Source organism: Anomaloglossus baeobatrachus, chromosome 5 (assembly GCF_048569485.1).
Source record: "Anomaloglossus baeobatrachus isolate aAnoBae1 chromosome 5, aAnoBae1.hap1, whole genome shotgun sequence".
In the NCBI taxonomy this organism is placed as follows: Eukaryota; Metazoa; Chordata; class Amphibia; order Anura; family Aromobatidae; genus Anomaloglossus; species Anomaloglossus baeobatrachus.
In genome coordinates this window covers 572,504,623-572,527,478 of record NC_134357.1, presented here as the reverse complement: position 1 = coordinate 572,527,478, position 22,856 = coordinate 572,504,623, and the positions used below count along the sequence as shown (strand labels likewise).

The 22,856-nt window shown below is 47.7% G+C and overlaps 3 protein-coding genes across 3 annotated transcripts in view; 1 reads left to right on the top strand and 2 right to left on the bottom strand.

The window, feature by feature from the left end:
* The window catches only part of LOC142312359 (uncharacterized), a 336,375-nt gene that overhangs the window by 147,845 nt on the left and 165,674 nt on the right, over positions 1–22,856 (top strand). The window lies entirely within an intron of this gene.
* Positions 1–22,856, bottom strand: part of LOC142312398 (uncharacterized) — a 60,908-nt gene that overhangs the window by 8,021 nt on the left and 30,031 nt on the right. The window lies entirely within an intron of this gene.
* LOC142310589 (oocyte zinc finger protein XlCOF8.4-like) lies at positions 10,416–11,272 on the bottom strand. Its single transcript, XM_075348108.1, has 3 exons — positions 10,826–11,272; positions 10,621–10,744; positions 10,416–10,537 (listed from the first exon to the last, which is right to left on the bottom strand). Exons 1-3 carry the CDS (start codon positions 10,847–10,849, stop codon positions 10,416–10,418), a joined length of 270 nt encoding a protein of 89 aa, XP_075204223.1. The 5' UTR covers positions 10,850–11,272.

Genomic DNA, 22,856 nt, shown 5'->3' with positions numbered 1-22,856 from the left:
TGGAGGGGAAGTTTGGAACTTCCTGGAAGGACCCCGTAGGCTGTGTGCCCGGCGGTCTGGAGCAGTGTTCCGAAGGACAGTCAGCACCAGGGCAGGGGCCTCTCGGACCCCGGCAAGGCTTGGAGTCGCCATAATTTGCCGAATCCGTCAGTGAAGGGGACGTAGATCTCCCAACAACCAAGTCCCGATTGAAGGCAACAGCCCAGCCAGTGTAAGAGAGACACAGCCACCGCCAAGGCACCAGTTTCTTAGGGCCAGCGCCTGCGGGCAAAGAGTAGAGCTCCCCCGGTCCAGCTTGAAGCCGGGGAGCGGGTTACCGGTGGGGACCCATCGCAACCAACAAGTACACAAAGGTGCTAGGAAAAGGGACATCACCGTCACCTACCGGGAGAGCAAGTGCAGCCGTCCGTGGGACCGTCTTACCAGCCGTTTGGTTTACCGTAAAAACTGTGTCAACGTCTCAGGCTGAGTGAGTACCACAGTGCCGCAAGGCACAGCGCTGCCCCCGCGTCCCTGCGCCCACCAGGCCCTGCACCTCCCCAGCCATCACCGGGCCCCGGGATCACCAACCCCTACCCACGGAGGGGCAACACAACACCTGGCTGCTCCGCATCACCATCCCCGGGATCCCCGTATTGAGCAGCGGTGGTGAAATCACCACAACCGTGGGTGGCGTCACGGACAATAAACAATCCCCACACCCAACAAACCCCCTTTCACTCACGGGCGAGGAGTGTCGCTCGAGAAACCCCGGGATCCGGCCCACCGCTCGAGCCACCACTGAGCAGCAGCCGCCGGACCCGAGCAGAAGGGGTGAGCGTAGTGTGCTGACACCCTCCTCCCCGCCCGCGACAAAGAGACCGACCGACAGAGAGAGATAGAGACCGAGAGAGAGACACCGACAGAGAGAGACCGATTCCGATGAACGCAAGTGTGAAAGCAGCCTAAGAGTTAGTTACATCTTTGTTAATTCTGATCTCCCATTCATTGCTCCAGTTCTCTGGAATGTGCTACAGTAAATAATCTGATTGTCACAATGTGACTGCAGGATAATGAGGGACAGGAGGCTTGTATACGGTCCCTCACACTAGTGGACCCTAAGGTATTCCTAACGTCTGGATTTCCCCTGAACATGGAGATGCCGGAGTCCCATGCCTTACTATTCTCCTGACCAGATTTAATCTGTTATCCACCGAATAAGGAAGGGGCAGGAATATCATAGAAATACAGATTAAGACAGACGAGAAACACAGTTTAAGACAGACGGGATACATTGCAAACTCACAGAAATAAACAGTGAGAGACTAAGGAGAAAAGCAAGAGCAGGAAGGCAGCAAAAAAAAAAAGACAACAAGGGTTAACACCACAACAGCTTAAAGCAATAATGCACAACCACTGGTAAGTCTGGATCACAACATCTGACCAGACAAGTATAGGTAACCTATAGTTGGCATTAATGGAATAGTCAAGCCATCATATACAGAAGGGGATACTTTCTCCTCCACAGCATGTGATCAAAGACATAAACAAGCAGCCCAGCAGAGAATAACTCTTGCTAGACTGCCCAAGACTGTGGTTTGACACCTGCGGCTCCCTGCGCTGCTCACAGGTATCAGAGAAGTTAACATGCAGAGTACCAGAATCTATCATTTCCACAGATCCTGACACCGCCATGGCAGTTGGCAAAACCTGCAAAAATCTCCTTGTAACATTGATCCACAACATAGACAATTGGAAAAAAATGTTTTTTTGAAAGACGAAAATAAAATAGTTATACAGATGCTGGCTATTTAACGGGGTTGTCCGGGACTGTAAAATTCATGGCCTATCTTTAGGCTTTGTAACCAAAGCAGGAGGCAGGGTCTTGCAGTCTGTACAAATAAACATACAGAAAGTACATGAGCTCCAATTCATCAAGAGCGGCGATGGACACTGAAAAATGATGTCAGGGACTGGAGTGAGATTTCTGGCATAGGGAACGCCGCAGTTTGGTATGAATTAGAGAAGCGTTGGCATCACACCCATCTTATGACCAAGCTCTGCTCATTTTGGCAAAAGGTGGTTAAAATTGGCGGGAAACCTCCAAAAGTTGCCCAATTTTTTTCACAACTCCCTATTGCACAGAAAGTTTTGAGAACTTTTGAAGTGATTTATGCCAGAATTCTGCCATAATTGCTTTGATGAATCAGGGTCTAGGTGTCAAATCTCCTTCTGTAGGGGGTCTCCATTCCTTCCAGGGTAGTTTTGTGGCGCCCTGAACAAGCCAGGGGCCACAGAGAACAACACCAACATACCCCACACTCCCAGCAGGCACACCGAAGTCAGACACAAAACCCTTGTTGCCTTCCTCCAGGGTCTGGTGTTCACACCAGGGGGTGGGCCAGGCGGTTGGTCCCGCCCACCGAGGAGTTCACAGTCCTGGAGGTGGGAAAAGTAAACAGTTTAGTGTTGGAGGTGAAAGTGAGAGGAAGGAAAGTGGTAGTGAAGCAACTAACTGACGGCGTCCAGGTGTGTGGCCCGGGCGGCACAGCAAGGTTGGCAGACGGTGGTGACTGTCTGCAGGAGTGGCCTATCGGAGTCTACCGTAAGGACCGTGGACGGGCGGTGGCCCGGCGGTACCGGACCGGTACGCGAAGAGAAGTCAGCACCATCTGGCAGGGGCTTACGGACCCCGGCAAGGCTAGGAGTCGCCGTGAATTTGCCAAATTCGTTAGCGAAGGGAACCTCCTTGGTTTCCCAGCAGCCAAGTCCCGACAGAAGGCAACAGTCCAACCAAGAGAGGGAGACACCGCCACCGCCAAGGCAACCGTTTCCCAGGGCCAGAGCCTGTGGGCAAAAGGGGCTCCTCCGGCCCATATCCAAGCTGGGGAGCGGGTTACTGATGGGAACCCATTGGAACCGTTTACCGTACATAGGTGCAGGGAAAGGCAGTCATCACCAACCTGCCGGGATAAACAACACCGCAGCCGTCTGTGGGACCCGTCCATCCAGCCGTGTGTTTTACCGAGAACTGTGTCATCATCTTTGGCTGAGTGAGTACCACCGTGCCGTGCGGCACAGCACTGCCCCCGCGACCCTGCACCTCGCCAGGCCCCGTAGCCCGCCTGCCATCCATCCCTACCCCATCACCGGGCCCCGGGACAACCAACCTCCTACCCACGGAGGGGAGAACTAACAACAAAGCTGCTCCCTGTCACCGCTCCCGGGATCCCCGTCCAGAACAGCGGTGGTGTCACCAATATCACCACAACCGTGGGTGGCCTCACGGACAATAATCAAATCCCCACAATCAAAATCCCCCTTTTCACTCACGGGCGAGGAACGCCGCTCGAGTCCCCGGGATCCGGCCCACCGCTCGAGCCACCACCGAGCAGCGGCAGCCGCAGCAGCAGCGGCCGGACCCGAGCAGTGGGAGAGCGCAGCGTCCCCTCCTCCGCCCGCGACAGTTTGCCAGTAGTTCACATTCTCTAAAGCAATAATTTTATTACATCTTCTTTAGTTGAAAACTTGCATTTCAGTGTACGGCTGTAATTCTCCCCATTTTGGCAAAGCTGGTTAACATTGGCGTGAACATACACACACCAGCCTATCTCCTCGTCAGCTTTAGACTTCTATAATTAACAGACCTTTGGTCACATGATGTGATGTCAAAAGGTCATTAAGCAGTCTTATAATAAGCATATAAACACTGGTGCCGCTAAGAGAATGGGTTAGTTTGCTCTCCCTTTCCCCTAATGCCAGCCTTTCTTCTATTAAATTAATTTAGACTCCTACAATTAAGAGACCTTTGGTTACATCATGTCACATGACTCTGAAGTCATCAAAGATCCTCAAACAATCAACCTTAGAATACAACTGATGGGGTCCCTAAGAGAGTGGGGATCTGGAGAAATTGTGCAGTTTGAAGCCTCCTAACGTTGGCCCTGACTGTAACTAGGGCTTATTTATGGAGTAGAGCTTATATTTCAAGCAGTCTCCAAAAATCCCATAAAATCATGCTAGGGCTTCTTTTCGGTGTCGGTCGTCTTTTCAGGGAAACAGGATATTCATGAACCCTCTGCAGGTCTTTGAGTTGCCTCCATAATGACACAGAGAAGGCACTAGAAACAAACAGCAGAAGAAGCAGAAGCAAAGAAAATACAGCTGAAAAAAACCAGAGCAGAAAGTCTAAAAATGTAGCCACAAATTAGTGCAGAAAGTACATGAGTAGATATCTCTTACTGGATAGAACTGGAGGAAACACATCCTGAGGAACATCGGGATCTTCTTGTTTACAGTCCTGTGGGAGAAGAGGACGGGGACATCTCTCTGGTGTTGTCCTCTTACTGGATAGATCTGGAAGAGACACATACAGGGACTGAATTCATTCCTTACATACAGATAATTATAAGCCGTGTGTATTTAGTCCTGTCTATTACCTGGTGATGTGAGGGCCTGGGGAACCTCCATTATGACTTCCTTGTACAGATCTTTGTGTCCTTCTAAATACTCCCACTCCTCCATGGAGAAATAAACGGTGACGTCCTGACACCTTATAGGAACCTGACACATACAATGATACTGTCAACCCCCCGATCCCTTCATAGCGTTACTGTATAATGTCCCAGCATTCCCAGCAGTGTCACCTCTCCAGTCAGCAGCTCAATCATCTTGTAGGTGAGTTCTAGGATCTTCTTGTTATCGATGTCCTCATGTATCGGGGGGTGAGGTGGAGGCCCCGTGATTGGGCTCAGGGGTCTTCCCCATCCCTCAGACACAGGGGCCTGACAGTGCTCACTAGAGGTCTTCTTCACTACTGTGTAATCCTGGTTATGGAGAGACACAGTAATAAATCTCACTACAGACATTTCCAGAGTCCTCACCTCTCCAGTTCTGTCCATCTGTTATTCCCATAGATAAGAATGATGTAATGTGACGTCATCAGAATCTCTCACCTCTCCAGTAAGCCGGAAGAGGATCTCTAGGGTGAGGTGTAATATCCTCTCCGCCATCTTGTCCCTGTCCATATCCATCCTTGATGGGTCAATCAGGAGAATTCTCTTATATAGAAGATCTCCACTGAGAGGATCCGATATTGTAGGGACCTGAATGGGGAGATGACGATGTAACATAATAAAGAATCCGGTGTAATAATACAATTACTGGAGATAACCGTTCGCTAGATAGGGATGATTGCCACACTGCCATGAGGAGTCCAGACTTACAGTCATATGAAAAAGTTTAGGCACCACTATTAATGTTAACCTTTTTTCTTTATAACAATTTGGATTTTTGCAACAGCTATTTCAGTTTCATATATTTAATAACTGATGGACTCAGTAATATTTCTGGATTGAAATGAGGTTTATTGTACTAACAGAAAATGTGCAATCCGCATTTCAACTAAATTTGACAGGTGCCTAAGTACGGGCACCCTTATCAATTTCTTGTTTTGAACACTCCTAACTACTTTTTACTGACTTACTGAAGCACTAAATTGGTTTTGTAACCTCATTGGGCTTTGAACTTCATAGGCAGGTGTATCCAATCATGAGAAAAGGTATTTAAGGTGGCCACTTGCAAGTAGGTTCTCCTATTTGAATCTCCTATGAAGAGTGGCATCATGGGCTCCTCAAAACAACTCTCAAATGATCTGAAAACAAAGATTATTCAACATAGTTGTTCAGGGGAAGGACACAAAAAGTTGTCTCAGAGATTTAAACTGTCAGTTTCCACTATGAGTAACATAGTAAGGAAATGGAAGAACACAGGTACAGTTCTTGTTAATCCCAGAAGTGGAAGGCCAAGAAAAATATCAGAAAGGCAGAGAAGAAGAATGGTGAGAACAGTCAAGGACAATCCACAGATCACCTCCAAAGACCTGCAGCATCATCTTGCTGCAGATGGTGTCAATGTGCATCGGTCAACAATACAGCGCACGTTGCACAAGGAGAAGCTGTATGGGAGAGTGATGCGAAAGAAGCCGTTTCTGCAAGCACGCCACAAACAGAGTCGCCTGAGGTATGCAAAAGCACATTTGGACAAGCCAGTTACATTTTGGACGAAGGTTCTGTGGACTGATGAAACAAAAATTGAGTTGTTTAGTCATGTTTGGTCATACAAAAAGGCGTTATGCATGGAGGCCAAAAAACACGGCATTCCAAGAAAAGCACTTGCTACCCACAGTAAAATTTGGTGGAGGTTCCATCATGCTTTGGGGCTGTGTGGCCAATGCCGGCACCGGGAATCTTGTTAAAGTTGAGGGTCGCATGGATTCAACTCAGTATCAGCAGATTCTTGACAATAATGTGCAAGAATCAGTGACGAAGTTGAAGTTACGCAGGGGATGGATATTTCAGCAAGACAATGATCCAAAACACCGCTCCAAATCTACTCAGGCATTCATGCAGAGGAACAATTACAATGTTCTGGAATGGCCATCCCAGTCCCCAGACCTGAATATCATTGAACATCTGTGGGATGATTTGAAGCGGGCTGTCCATGCTCGGCGACCATCAAACTTAACTGAACTGGAATTGTTTTGTAAACAGGAATGGTCAAATATACCTTCATCCAGGATCCAGGAACTCATTGAAAGCTACAGGAAGCGACTAGAGGCTGTTATTTTTGCAAAAGGAGGATCTACAAAATATTAATGTCACTTTTATGTTGAGGTGCCCATACTTATGCACCTGTCAAATTTAGTTGAAATGCAGATTGCACATTTTCTGTTAGTACAATAAACCTCATTTCAATCCAGAAATATTACTCAGTCCATCAGTTGTTAGATATATGAAACTGAAATAGCTGTTGCAAAAACCCAAATTGTTATAAAGAAAAAAGATTAACATTAATAGGGGTGCCCAAACTTTTTCATATGACTGTAGGTGGGCTTTACACGCTGCAACATCGCTAGCGATGTCGAGCGCGATAGCACCTGCCCCCGTCGCACATGCGATATGTGGTGATAGCTGCCGTAGCGAACATTATCGCTACGGCAGCGTCATACGCACATACCTGCTCTGCGACGTCGCTGTGACCGGCAAACCGCCTCCTTTCTAAGGGGGTGGTTCTTTCAGCGTCACAGCGATGTTACAGCAGCGTCACTGAACCGCTGCCCAATAGAAAAGGAGGGGAGGAGATTAGCGGCCGGAACATCCCGCCCACCTCCTTCCTTCCTCCTTTTCCGGTGGACGCAGGTAGGAGATGTTTGTCATTCCAGTGGCGTCACAGATAGCGATGTGTGGTGCCGCAGGAACGAGGAACAACATCGTACCTGCAGCAGCACCGATATTATGGAAATGAACGACATGTCAAAGAGCAACGATTTTTCACGTTTTTGTGCTCGTTGATCGTCGCTCATTTGTATTACACGCTGCAATGTCTCTACCGGCGCCGGATGTGCGTCACTAACGACGTGACCCCGACGATTTTTCGGCAGCGATGTCGCAGCGTGTAAAGTACCCCTAACTCTGCTGCCTCATTACAGTGAATGGATCCTTTGGAGTTTCATCTGAATCATGTCATTTGAAGAATTACATGTAAACCTGTCATGCTAATAGGTTGAGGAGAAGGGACGTAGGCTCACTGCGCCCTGAACCAGGCTTACCCAGGGGGGCATGATTAAGTGCCTACTCAGTCATCACCAGAGCCTCTGAGGTTGGACTTTGCTGACAGTAGGTACCAGTTACCAATATAGGGCAGTCCCTGGTTGTTGTGTTCCACCAAGAGGCTGTGTATCATGAGAAAGATGGGGTGGGAACCACTGCCTCTAGGGAAGAACAGGAAGGATAACCCTGTCACTTACTCTGAGCAACCCTAAGCTCCCCGATGTCCCAAGACAGGTTCTTTCACGCCGTGCGGTAATCACGTGTCTTACCCTAATCACAACCGTGTCTAGTGAGCAGGGCAGGAGGAACACTAGTTCTGCTTTATGATAATGACACAAAAGGAAAACAACAGAAAGGAAAAAGAAACTGCATTCCCAAACAACAGTATTAAAAAAGGGGGATGGAAGAGAAATTAATAAAAAGGGAGATGATCAATAGGAAGACATCAAATAAAATTTCCAAGCAGCAATCTCCAGGATCAAATTCAAAACAATTTCTCTTTCCATGGCTCACAACTCTATGCCAGCACCATCGAAAAGTAAGTTATCACTGGAAACTACCGAGGTAAAGTGGTGAGAACTTATACCAGGAGGGGGTGCAAAAATCAGAACAGCTGAGACAACACAGGATGGTAAGCCAAGAAAGACACAAGGATCTGCTTAACCCTAGCAGCGCCAGCACAAGTATAGTCTGCACAGCTAAGTGGAAAGCAAAGCAGATCCAACTAGTGCTGGCTTGCGCGGTGACCTTCTGACCCATGGGATAGGGGTAAGAGAACAAAACAGTGGACAGGATCCAGCTGGACTCCAAAGGGATAAATAAAAATGCTTCTTTATTTGTATCAATTCGATTAAAAATATATATCCATTTCTCAAGTAAAGACACCGGCTTGTTCACACTGATGAATGGCAGATGTATACCACTACGCGTTTCGGCGGGACGCCTTCCTCAGGTCAATGACCTCAGTGCGTCTCGGCATGGTACGCGCATACTGCGCAGGCGCGAGTAGCGTCATCGGGGAACTCCGCTCACGTGATCGGGGCAGCCCGAGACACGTGATGTGGGCCGGGTTTGCCTCCTTGCGAGCGCCTCCCTATTTGCGTCTCAGCCTGGGACGCACACAGTGCGCAGGTGCGGGCTGCGTCATCGCTCATTGAGTATGCGCATGCGCGGGTCCTCGTCATCGGGGAACCCCCGATCACATGACCGTGATACTTGGAGAGACGGAAGTGTGTGTATGGACACGCATATTATGTATGCTCACGTGTTTCTCTAGGAACGGACTGGAAAGGGTTAATCTCGCTGCATCACAGGTGAGAGTATTTGGGATTTTTCCATAAATGGGCTGTTATTCATGTGGGTGGCTCCTTGCCCCCTTAATCTGCATTCAAACACTCTAGCCACCTCTAGACGGGAGGATGGTGAATGGAGGAGCGTATATCTTGCTGTAGTGGGGTTTTGGACTCACTCCACATCCAGGGAGTCCTATGAAGAATGTCCCTTTATTGCTGTGCACTGCGGTTTAAGATAAGTAGTCAATACCTGCTATTTTGAACAAATGTTGTCTACCCCCTATCCGTATAGACACCCTGACTGAAGTTGGTTACCCTGGTGGGAGCTTATTTTTGGTCCTTTTTGGGGCCATTTAGGTGTTGATTGTAACACGGTGTTCTGCTGGGATTTGATATCTGTGTGTGGGGGAAAGTGGGGGTCTACTCACTTGCAGTGTTATTTGGGACCACCAGCATTTTTCATGTTTAAATGACTTTTGAACTAACTACTAATTTATCCACCCCTGAAGAACCTCAAATAGATGAGGGGAAACGCGTTGGGTGTTTCTGGTTGGAATCATCAGGTTTTGACGGGTGATTCTTTGTTGGGTGATTGTGCCCTACTATGCTTCCAATTCAATTATATTGGTCATAGTGTATTTGGTTTGCATTCTTTAAATCAATTGTTGGTTCGATTTGGAATTTTTTCCTCTAGTATACTATCACCTCCCAAATTGCTAGGGTCAGATTAGGGCCCGGAGGGATAGTCTTCGTTGAGCGGGGGCGCCAAATTGCGCAGGCTGTAGGGTGCCGACCTCTGCAGCAAGGAAGGGGGAGATCCAGGGCTATCTAAGGGCCTGGCCCCTCCTTTGTTTTTCGTTTTTTGGTTTATTGTACAATATTGTGATTTTTAAATGTTGGGAGTTTTCCCTTTTATAACTTATTAATAAAGTATTGTATTTTAGAAGTTTTCTTTAGCTTTATACCTTTGTACTTCTAAGTATTTTTCTGAGTAATTAAGAGTCACCAGACCTGTCCCACCGAGTCTGCAGCCAAATAGCATATAGGATCCGGGGCTGAGGTCTTGGAGCAGTCCCACATCGGAACCGCGCTATCAGCATACAGAATGGGACACTTTACTGACACCAGGATTCCCAAGTGATTCACGCCACGGGGATCCGATACTTAGTGCAACAAAGGAGGAAGGGCTCATAGACTGACATACACCAGATCTGACCTTCCACGGAATAGGTATCGGCTGGAGTCCATCGTGGCGGAGAACGGTATTCTGGGGCAGCGCCTGAACTACCAGTGAGTAAAAGACCTGGAACCGCAGTCCCTGTCTCTGCCTCTCCTTTTCCGGCGCCCAGCACTGCGGCGCCAACGGGGACCATCACCACCCCCATCCGTCCTCAATCATTCTCCCCGGGGTAACCCCACTCCGCCTGTGATGAGCGACACCATCCCAGCGACGACCTTCACCACCAGCCCCGGAGAGGATAAAACAAGACTGAGCACAAGACCTTCACAGCCGTCTACATATCATAGGGAGATTTCATGGCACCTTCTCTCCATCTACCTGATGATCCTGAGGAACATCGGGATCTTCTTGTTTACAGTCCTGTGTGAGAAGAGGACGGGGACATCTCTCTGGTGTTGTCCTCTTACTGGATAGATCTGGAGGAGACACATACAGGGACTGAATTCATTCCTTACATACAGATAATTATAGGCCGTGTGTATTTAGTCCTGTCTATCACCTGGTGATGTGAGGGGCTGGGGAACCTCCATCATGACGTCCTTGTACAGATCTTTGTGTCCTTCTAAATACTCCCACTCCTCCATAGAGAAATAGACGGTGACGTCCTGACACCTTATAGGAACCTGACACATACAATGATACCGTCACCCCCGATCCCTTCATAGCGTTACTGTATAATGTCCCTTCATTCCCAGCAGTGTCACCTCTCCAGTCAGTAGCTCAGCCATCTTGTAGGTGAGTTCTAGGATCTTCTGGTCATTGATGTCCTCATGTATCGGAGGTGGAGGCCCCGTGATTGGGCTCAAGGGTCTTCCCCATCCCTCAGACACAGGGGCCTGACAGCGCTCACTAGAGGTCTTCTTCACTACTGTGTAATCCTGGTTATGGAGAGACAGTAATAAATCTCACTCCAGACATTTCCAGAGTCCTCACCTCTCCAGTTCTGTCCATCTGTTATTCCCATAGATAAGAATGGTGTAATGTGACGTCATCAGAATCTCTCACCTCTCCAGTAAGCCGGAAGAGGATCTCTAGGGTGAGGTGTAATATCCTCTCCGCCATCTTGTCCCTGTCCATATTCATCCTTCACGGGGCAATCAGGAGAATTCTCTTATATAGAATAAAACCACAGAGAGGATCCAATATTATAAGGACCTGAATGGGAAGGAGAGGAGCCGATATGTAACATTAATCGAGATAATAATGAAGGGACGATATCATTTGGGCAGTAGAAAAAAATTTTCGACATGAAATGAAGTTGCACCTAAAATGGTATCAATGAAAATGTCAGTTCATCAAGCAAAGAATAAAGCGGGCTTTACACGCTACGACATCGCTAATGCGGAGTCGTTGGGGTCACGGAATTCGTGACGCACATCCGGCCGCATTAGCGATGCCGTTGCGTGTGACATCGATTAGCGATTTTGCATCGTTGCAAAACAGTGAAAAATCGCTAATCGGCGACACGGGGGTCCATTCCCAATTATCGTTACTTCAGCAGTAACGAGGTTGTTCCTCGTTCCTGCGGCATCACACATCGCTGCGTGTGACGCCGCAGGAGCGAGGAACGTCTCCCTACCTGCCTCCCGGCCGCTATGCGGAAGGAAGGAGGTGGGCGGGATGTTACGTCCCGCTCATCTCCACCCCTCCGCTGCGATTGGGCGGCGGTTCAGTGACGTCGCTGTGACGCCGCACGGACCGCCCCCTTAGAAAGGAGGCGGTTCGCCGGTCACAGCGACGTCGCCGGACAGGTAAGTATGTGTGACGGCTCTGGACGATGTTGTGCGGCACGGGCAGCGATATGCCCGTGTCGCGCAACAGATGGGGGCGGGTACCCACACTAGCGATATCGGGACCGATATCGCAGTGTGTAAAGTAGCCTTTAGTCGTTACTCAACTCCGATGTCGGAAAATGGAGACACAAACCGATTTTTTTATGTTTTGTTTTGTTCTTTTTTTTTTTCTCAAAAGTCTGATTTTTATTAACTACTAGAGATGAGTGAACCTGAAGTTCAGTGTTCGATACAAACTCAGACTTTCTAAAATAAAGTTCAGGTTTGGAGTTCGGGGGCTTTACGTATGGAAACCGCTCTTGTGTGATCAGATGTATTGTGCACCAAAAAATAAAACTGAAAAAACCCGCCCTCCCCCGGAAGTGATCTGCTTATGGCTGCATGTGGGCGGAGACCCGAACTGCCAATCAGTGACTTCAAATAAAGTTCAGGTCAAGTCCAAGTTCAGAACCGATCTTTACAAATCCAGCAAAGGAAATAGATTTTTGATAACAATGAAAGATAATTACCTTTCACAAATGGTACAGGACCCCACAAGAGGGGGAACACTACTAGACCTTGTACTAACCAATAGGCCAGACCGCATATCAAATATACAAGTTGGGGGTTACTTGGGGAATAGTGATCACAAAATAATAAGTTTTCATGTATTCTTTAGTAAGATGTATAGTAGAGGGGCTACAAGGACACTAAACTTCAGGAAAGCAAATTTTAAACGGTTGAGAGATGATCTTAGTGCAATAAACTGGGATGATGTACTAAGTAATAAAAGTACACAAAGCAAATGGGAGACTTTTATGAGCATCCTGAATAGGGCTTGTGCAGAAAATATACCCTATGGGAACAAACATGCTAGAAATAGGAGGAAACCCCTATGGCTAAATAGAGCTGTAAGGGAAGCAATAAAAGAAAAACAGAAAGCCTTAAAAGAATTAAAGAGGGTACTTAGTGATGAGGCATTATATAATTATAGAAAATTAAATAAAATATGTAAAAAGCAAATTAAGTTAGCTAAGTTTGAGACAGAGAGACTCATTGCGAGAGAAAGTAAAAATAATCCTAAAATATTCTTTAACTACATAAACAGTAAAAAACTGAAAAGCGATAGTGTTGGCCCCCTTAAAAATAGTCTTGGTGAAATGGTGGAAGGGGATGAGGGTAAAGCCAACCTGCTGAATGACTTTTTTTCTACGGTTTTTATACAAGAAAATGCCATGGCAGATGACATGACCAGTGATACCATAAATTCACCCTTGAATATTACCTGCTTAACCCAGCAGGAAGTATGCCGCCGCCTCGAAATCACTAAGGTTGACAAATCTCTGGGCCCGGATGTCATACACCCCAGAGTACTACAGGAATTGAGTTCTGTGATAGATAGACCATTATTTTTAATCTTCTCAGATTCCTTAATAACAGGGTCGGTACCGCAGGACTAGCGCATAGCAAATGTGGTGCCAATATTCAAAAAGGGGACAAAAACTTAGCCTGGAAATTATAGGCCGGTAAGTTTAACCTCTACGGTTGGTAAAATCCTTGAGGGTTTCTTGAGAGATGCTATACTGGAGTATCTCAAGAAAAATAACCTTATGACAGAGTATCAACATGGGTTTATGAGGGATCGATCCTGTCAAACTAATTTGATCAGCTTCTATGAAGAGGTAAGTTCAAGCCTGGACCAGGGAAATGCAGTGGATGTTGTGTATATGGACTTTTCAAAAGCTTTTGATATGGTGCCACACAAAAGGTTGGTACATAAAATGAGAATAATGGGGATAGGGGAAAATATGTGTAACTGCGTTAAAAACTGGCTCAGTGATAGGAAACAAAGGGTGGTTATTAATGGTACGTACTCGGGCTGGGTCTCAGTTCATAGTGGGGTACCACAGGGGTCAGTATTGGGCCCTCTTCTTTTCAACATATTTATAAATGACCTTGTTGGGGGCATGCGGAGTAGAATTTCAATATTTGCAGATGATACTAAACTCTGCAGGGTAATCAATACAGAGGAGGATAATTTTATATTACAGGGAGATTTATGTAAATTGGAGGATTGGGCTGAGAAGTGGCAATTGAAGTTTAATGTAGATAAATGTAAGGTCATGCACTTGGGTATAGGAAATAAAATTTATGATTATGTACTTAATTGTAGAACACTGGGTAAAACAGACACAGAAAAAGACTTGGGTGTATGGGTGGATGGTAAACTTCACTTTAGTGGACAGTGTCAGGCAACTGCTGCAAGGGCTAATAAAATAATGGGATGTATTAAAAGAAGTATAAGTGTTCATGAAAAAAATATAGTTCTACCTCTGTACAAGTCACTAGTGCGACCGCACTTAGAATACTGTGTACAATTCTGGTCACCGATATATAAGAAAGACATAGCTGAACTGGAGAGGGTGCAGAGAAGAGCGACCAAGATTGTTAGAGGAATGGGTGGGCTGCAATACGAAGACAGGTTATTAAACTTGGGGTTATTTAGTCTGGAAAAACGAAGGCTTAGGGGGGATCTAATCACAATGTATAAATATATGAGGGGACAGTACAGAGACCTTTCCAAAGATCTTTTTACACCTAGGCCTGCGACTGGAACATGGGGGCATCCGCTACGTCTTGAGGAAAGAAGGTTTAATCATAATCACAGACGAGGATTCTTTACTGTACGAGCAGTGAGACTATGGAACTCTCTGCCGCATGATGTTGTAATGAGTGATTCACTACTAACATTTAATCAGAGCCTGGATGCCTTTCTTGAAAAATGTAATATTACCAGTTATGTATATTAGATTTTATGACAGGGTATTGATCCAGGGAACTAGTCTGATTGCCGGATGTGGAGTCAGGAAGGAAATGTTTTCCCCATTGGAACTTGTTTGCCACATTGGGGTTTTTTTGCCTTCCTCTGGATCAACATGTTAGGCTACGGGTTGAACTAGATGGACTTAGAGTCTCCCTTCAACCTTAAAAACTATGATACTATGATACTATGAAATGTTCAGCTGGACCAGCAGAAGCCGAACGTCCACGGGTCCGCTCATCTCTAGTCACCACTTCGATAATAATAAATGTCTGATATTGCCGTTGTAACTAATCACACTGACCTGGAGGATCACACTGACCAGTCACTTTCAGCACATCGTGAATGGAGTAAAAACAATGGTGGAATTACTTTTTTTTCACTATTTCACCGCACTTGGAATTTTTACTTAATTTCCAGTAAATTTTATGGTAAAATTAAAACCTATGAGTCATTTAAAAAAAAAACAAAACAAAAACCAACTATCCTTTATATGGCAATGTGGGTGGAAAAATAAAAGAGCCGCGCAGCTACACACAATCATGTAGCAACGGAGAGGAAATCCAACCATCTCTAGATAAGGCAGAGACAGTTTATTACTGCCTCTGCCTTCTCTGTCACTGTATACACAGCTTTGGTGTAATGCAGCGGGAATGTGAGAGACCTGACAGTGACACAGATCTCTGTGTGAGAGCCCATCCACCATCAGTACTTGCCAACTGTAATTGTTTGGGGCCTGGTGAGTGCAAGTATTTTTTGGGGGGGATATTTGCTTTCTTTTGTGGGTGTATGCCTTCTTTGATAAAAGTCCTGCTGTATTCTTTAACTTTTTTAGATGTTTGGACAATTCATTATGGAACCACAACCACGGTGAATTTTTGGAGTACGGCTTATATTTTAAGTATAGTCAAAAAAGCCCTCAAAAATCCTACTAGGGCTTATTTTCAGGGTACGTCTTTTTCGAGGAAACAGGGTAGAAAGCGCTGATGGTGCCTCCTCCCCCATATACAGAGGATATTGTCACCGCTGAGTCATTATATCAGCCCCAGTCACAAGGGAAGTAAGAAAAAAATATAAATAAATACTGAATTGACCCCCGCCCCCTGACAAATCTGTGACATATAGGAAAATACCACTGTCAATACAAATCTGTGTTATTAGCCCCGACCAGGTAAAAAACAGCCATATATACAAAATAAGAAGTGTTACTAAATAGCTAAGAAATATGTAAATGTGATTATAGACATATATTGAGACGGCGTCCAGCTTTCAGTCATAGGGGTGGCACCGATGCAGTTCTAGTCACCGCTCAGTATACCGCGCTCTCGACACTGACTGTCAGCAGGTTCCAATGCTCAGCGGCTGTCAGTCAGTGGGGGGGTGCAGGGTATATATGTGGTAATAACAGACATTTCCCTTATTTTCAAACTGGTATCGCTCGACATCAGACACAATGCTGAAGTTGGTTACTTATTCATCCAGTTTCTTATTCGAGGCTGAAATTGGTTTATTTTTTTTTAGCTTTTTATTTTTTGTTTTTTTTTTACAGGTTTAAGAACAAACATTAAAAAAAATCACAATAATAAAATACAATATAGTGCGGAGCCCTGATGTGAATACTCTTAAAAGCAGCAAAAAAAAGTATCAAACTAACACAAAATGGGCATCAAAGTGATATCAAAGCTCTTTTTTCACAAGGGTAACAGGAAAAAATGCACCATACAATTAATTGTGCAGTTTTTCCTGAGTACACAGATACCTCATATGTGCTGGAAATCAAATGTTTGGGTGCACGGCAGGGCTTGGAAGGGAAGGAGCGCCATTTGACTGTAAATTGGATTCATTAGCGAATGCCATGTCGCGTTTGGAGCTCCTGAGGTGCCTAAACAGTGGAGCTCCATCAAAAGTGATCACATTTTGGAAACTAGACCCCTCAAGGATTTTATCCAGGGGTATATTGAGCATTTTGAACCCACAGGTACTTTATAGAATTTAATAAACTTAGGTCGTCATATTGAAAAGTTTCTTCTTTTTTTTCCACAAAAATGTTGCTTTAGCACCAAATTTCTCACTTTTTCAAGCGGCAACACCAAAATGTGGACGCCACAGTTTGTTATCCAATTTCTTATGAGCGCAGTGATACCCCACATGTGGCTAAAAACCTCGGTTTGGACAAACGGGAGGGCTCATAACAGAAGGGGCACCATGTGAATTTTGAAAAATTGAAAAAAATTGTGGGCACCATGTCACATTTTCAGGACCCCTAAGGTACCTATACAGCAGAAACCCCCACAAGTGACCCCATTTTCAAAACTAGACCCTCAAGAATTTCATTCGGGGGTATAGTGAGCATTTTGAAACCACAGGTACTTCACAAAAATGTTGCTGTAGTGCCAAATTTCTCACTTTTAGGTATGTGCCCACGATCCAGCGACACGGTGTCTAGACGCAATGTCAGCTTTCGTGCAGAGATGCGAGTATTGTCCACTGGAGAACGCAGCTTTCGGGCCCACGATCCAGGTTCAGGCTGCTGAGGACTTTATCTTAATATTTTCTCTTTGGACGAAACTCTCGTCTCCACAGCATAAATTGACATGTTGAGGCTCAGGAAGCCGCGCTGCAGGTCATTTTATGCTAAGGAAAAAAACAAGCACAGTGGGCAGGAGATTTCCAAAAATCCTTCCATTGCGCTAGTACTGCACAGCGCAGCATTTTGGACGCAGCGAAAAGACTGTGTCCAAAACGCTGCAAACACTGATCGTGGACACATAGCCTAAAAAGCTAGGATGGATGGATGGATGGACAAACACATATATAATGTCCCACCCCCCAGCATAATCTAAGCTGACACCCTTTAGTGACTTTCATGTGGCAGTGAAGGATGTTTACCTTATATTTAGCCAAAAAATAAATAATTGAAAAAAAACCTACGTGGGTTCCCCCCATTTTTGATAGCCAGCTAGGGTAAAGCAGATGGCTGAAGCCTGCAGATCACAGTTGGTAGCTTCACCTTGGCTGGTGATCCAAAACAGAGGCACCCCACGCTGTTTTTTTTAAATTATTGATAAATAATTAAAATTTTTAAACAAAACAAAACATGGGTTCCCCCCAAATTGGATCACCAGCCAAGGTGAAGGTGACAGTTGGCATCTGGTATTCTCAGGGTGGGAAGGGCCATGGTTATTTGGCCCTTCCCAGCCTAAAAATAGCAGGCTGCAGCCGTCCCAGCGGTGGCTCATTCATTAGATGTACCAATCCTGGCACTTCACTCTGGCTCATCCTGTTGCCCTGGTGCGGTGGCAAACAGGGTAATAAATGGGGTTGATACCTGCTGTGTAATGTCACCTGGGATCAAGCTCTGGGGTTAGAACCGCTCTGCGCATGCGGCCGATATATTTTTCTGAGGATGAGTAGGGATCGCGAGGACGGATCAGCAGCTGGTATCAGGAGACCGGGGGAGGACCAGGGAGTGACAGGGGGGGGACTTAGCTGGACCTGAGGAGGACGTTTCTGTCACATCTCACATGTCACATGTGACAGAAATAAGAGGAGGATGAATGCAGCGTGCGACCACCATCTTAGATGATCAGTATGAGGAGGGGGAATGGGGGGCACTTTGGCCAGACGGGGGACCGGGGGAGGGGATTTATCTCCCATCTGACATGTCTGATCAAGCAGTGCTGGCTCCTCCCCTTTCTAATATGAAAATGTGCCTGATCAAGAACCGGAGTAAACTGGTCTGGAACTGGACATAAAGGGGTTAATGATAATGATAATGACCCCAAAATAATAGACACCCTGCACCTACCTCCACCTGCAGAGCCGCACACTAGATATATGGCTGCTCTGTGCTTACAGGACCTGTGATGATGTCACATGGAGGGGAGGAGTCAGGGGTCACATGATCAGCTCCTTAGTGTATGCAGGGCTCTGCTGTGCTGGTTGTCATGGTGCTGGATGAGGGGGAGTTTATGTGTGGGGTCAGGAGGGGTTTACAGTGTGGATGTAGCAGAGCCGTGTGTGTACGAGGTGTACGGAGCGGAGTCATGTGTGTACGAGGTGTACGGAGCGGAGCCGTGTGTGTACGAGGTGTACGGAGCAGAGCCGTGTGTGTACGAGGTGTACGGAACGGAGCCGTGTGTGTACGGAGCAGAGCCGTGTGTGTACGAGGTGTACGGAGCGGAGCCGTGTGTGTACGGAGCAGAGCCGTGTGTGTACGAGGTGTACGGAGCGGAGCCATGTGTGTACGAGGTGTATGGAGCGGAGCCGCGTAAGAGGTGTACGGAGCGGAGCCGTGTGTGTACGAGGTGTACTGTAAAAACATTAAATATTATTAATACATCTAGCCATCAAACCCATTATAATAGGACATATTGAGTATATATGTGACAGTCCTGTCTATATTGGAGGCTTACATCATGTGTACAGTAAAATCTCCCTATATGCTTTTGAACAGCTGCATATATAACATGACACTTCTCAGGGGGGGGGGGGGTCACTCTTGCTCGGGAGAGTCAACCTGCAGCATGTGGGATGTATAGAAGACCCACCATGGTAGCACATGCTGTCAGGCCTACAGTGTATCATCCTTGCCTATCCATTCAGGAACCAGGGAAAGATGAATGAAGACTTCTACTGATTTAGTAAAGATATGGACTATTATTGAACCCTTCACGTAAGCTAACGAAGAATACTATTTTTCATTTCTGTAACTAATGAACTGTTCTATTTTTGTCATTTTTACTCAATATAAAATACATTATTTATTTTTACATTTTTGAAGTCTATCGGTTCTTATATTTCATCGCGTACATAAAGAAAAATATATTGAAGGGATATATTTTTAACAATGGCGAGTCAGCTTAATTGATTGACACAGCTGTTTTTCCCATGAGTGGTCATTCCTATGGTGGTTTTATCTATGAGTGGTCATTTTTCCTTTTGACGCTGGTTACTGCCGTTTTTTTTGTTGTTTTTTCTCATTTCTCTAACATTTTGTACAAAAGGGGGGGCAGTGCTGATGTATAATTTAACTTCTCCAAAAGCCTCAGGGAATTGCACAGAACTGTTTTTTAGGGCCTGCGACACACATCCGTGCCTCCGGTACGTGTGTGCCTTTCTTTTCATGTACCGGAGACACGGGCCCATGTGGTCCTATGTATCATACCTCCCAACCGTCCCGGATACAGCGGGACTTTCACGCTTTACATTGTTTGTCCCGTTGCCACGGGCGGGACGGCCGTCTCCCGGGCTCCGCCCACCCACTCTCTCCCCGCCTCACTGCTTTTCCCTCCTACCATCCTAGTAGACGTGGCATAACAGAGAGGAGCGCTGTGCTGCTGCTGGTATGTAAACTGAATCTCCCCAGCGCTGATTTCCCTCCCTCCCCCTCCCCACCCCCGGCCGGAGCCTCTCTCTGCGGGCGGATGGCCGCCTCTCTGTGCGGTCGGCCGGCCGCCTGTCTCTGCGGGCGGACGGCCGCCTCTCTGTGCGTGCGGCCGGCCGCCTGTCTGTGCGTGCGGCCGGCCGCCTCATTGTGCGGGCGGCCGGCCGCTTCTCTGTGTGCGTGCGGCCGGCCGCCTCTCTGTTCGGGCGGACGGCCGCCTCTCTGTGCGGTCGGCCCGCGCCCCCTGCCGCCTGTCTGTGCGGGCGCCCCCGGCCGCCTGTCTGTGCGGGCACCCCCCGCCGCCTGTCTGTGCGGGCGCCCCCCGCCGCCTGTCTGTGCGGGCGCCCCCCGCCGCCTGTCTGTGCGAGCGCCCCCGGTGCCTGTCTGTGCGGGCGCCCCCCGCGGCCTGTCTGTGCGGGCGGCCGGCCGCCTGTCTGTGAAGGCGACCGGCCGCCTCACTGTGCTGGCGACCGGCCGCCTCACTGTGGCTGCCTGCGTGTCCGTGCTGGAGGCCCGCCGGCTGCCTGCGTGTCCATGCTGGAGGCCCGCCGGCTGCCTGCGTGTCCATGCTGGAGGCCCGCCGGCTGCCTGCGTGTCCATGCTGAATAGGTGTGGATGGGGAGTGGATATGGGCGTGACTGTGAAATGGGTGTGGTTAGGGGGCGTGGCCTAAAAATTTGCCCCCCAGTGTTCTGTGCCCCCCCAGTGTTCTGTGCCCCCCCAGTCTCCCCAGTGATTTGTGCCCCCCCAGTGTTCTGTGTCTCCCCAGTGATCTGTGCCCCCTCCCAGTGTTCTGTGCCCCCCCAGTTTCCCCAGTGATCTGTGCCCCCCAGTCTCCCCAGTTATCTGTGCTCCCCAGTGATCTGTGCCCCCCCAGTGATCTGTGCCCCCCAGTCTCCCCAGTGATCTGTGCCCCCCAGTCTCCCCAGTGATCTGTGCTCCCCAGTGATCTGTGCCTCCCCCAGTGATCTGTGCCCCCCAGTCTCCCCAGTGATCTGTGCCCCCCAGTGTTCTGTGCCCCCCCCAGTCTCCCCAGTGATCTGTGCCCCCCCCAGTGTTCTGTGCCTTCCCCCAGTCTCCCCAGTGACCTGTGCCCCCCAGTCTCCCCAGAGATCTGTGCCCGCCCCAGTGTTCTGTGCCCCCCCAGTCTCCCCAGTGATCTGTACCCCCCCAGTGTTCTGTGCCTCCCCCCCAGTCTCCCCAGTGACCTGTGCCCCCCAGTCTCCTCAGTGATCTGTGCCCCCCCAGTGTTCTGTGCCCCCCCAGTCTCCCCAGTGATCTATGCCCCCCTAATGATCGGTGCCCCCCTAGTCTCCCCAGTGATCTGTGCCCCCCTAGTCTCCCCAGTGATCTTTCCCCCCCCCCCAGTCTCCCCAGTGATATCTGTGCACGGAGCCTCTCACAGTTCTGTCTGTGCTTTCAGCCTCTCCCATCCTACTCTGTGCCATCTGTGCCCCCAGCGTCCCCCTGATTTGTCTGTGCCTCCAGCCTCTCCCATCATTCTCTGTGCCCCCAGGGCTGTCTGTGTCCCTCCGGCATCCCCCAGGGCTGTTTGCCCCTGGCTATTTATATAACCCCAGCAATGTTTGTGCCCCCCAGCTATGTCTGTGTAACCCAGCGATGTGTATATACCCCCAGTGACGTCTATGCCCTGCTGCTTCCCTAGTGATGTATATTCCGCCCAGCCCTCCCCAGCAATGTTTCTGCCCCCCAGCTTTGTTTCTGCTCCCCATCAATGATGTATGTACCCCCCAGTGATGTCTATGCCCCCAGCCTCCCCAGTGATCTATATTCCTCCCAACCCTCCCCTGTGATGTATATACATCAGTCCCAGCCAACTCAAACCTGGAAAAGCAGTTGTGAAAAGCAAAAAGATCAATATCGCCTAATATTACAGCTGCACCAAAGAGTACAAGCTCCAGCCCCACAGTGAGTTAATTGTTTGACCAAATATATTAGGGTAATTTTCAAGATGATAATAATATCAATAATAATTTTGTGCGGCCCCCGAAGGTTGGTAGAAATTTCCAAATGGCCCCCGGCAGAAAAAAGGTTCCTCACCCCTGCTATACGCACACACACTACACACACACACACACACACACACACACACACACACACTATACACACACACCTACACACACCTATACACACACACCATACACACACACACACACACACACCCACACTATATACACACACACACACACTATATACACACACACACTATACACACACACCTACACACACTATACACACACACACCTACACACACACTATACACACACACCTACACACACACACACACACACACCTACACACACACTATACACACACACACCTACACACACACACACTATACACACACACACACTATACACACATGCCTACACACACACACACTATACACACACACCTACACACACACTATACACACACTATACACACACACCTACACACACTATACACACACACCTACACACACTATACACACACACACTATACACACCTACACACTATACACATACACCTACACACACACACACACACTATACACACACTATACACACACACTATACACACCTACACAATATACACACACACACACACCTACACACCTACACACTATACACACACACTATACACACACACTATACACACCTACACACTATACACATACACCTACACACACACACACACTATACACACACACTATACACACCTACACAATATACACACACACTATACACACACAC

What these genes read in the sequence shown, in the direction of transcription:
- LOC142310589 (XM_075348108.1), bottom strand. Translation starts at nt 10,849, where the DNA reads ATGGCTGAGCTACTGACTGGAGAG. An exon ending in CTGAGCTACTGACTGGAGAG is followed by an intron (nt 10,745 to 10,825) that starts GTGACACTGCTG and finishes TGTATGTGTCAG; the next exon opens with GTTCCTATAAGGTGTCAGGA. An exon ending in CCAGCCCCTCACATCACCAG is followed by an intron (nt 10,538 to 10,620) that starts GTGATAGACAGG and finishes TGTCTCCTCCAG; the next exon opens with ATCTATCCAGTAAGAGGACA.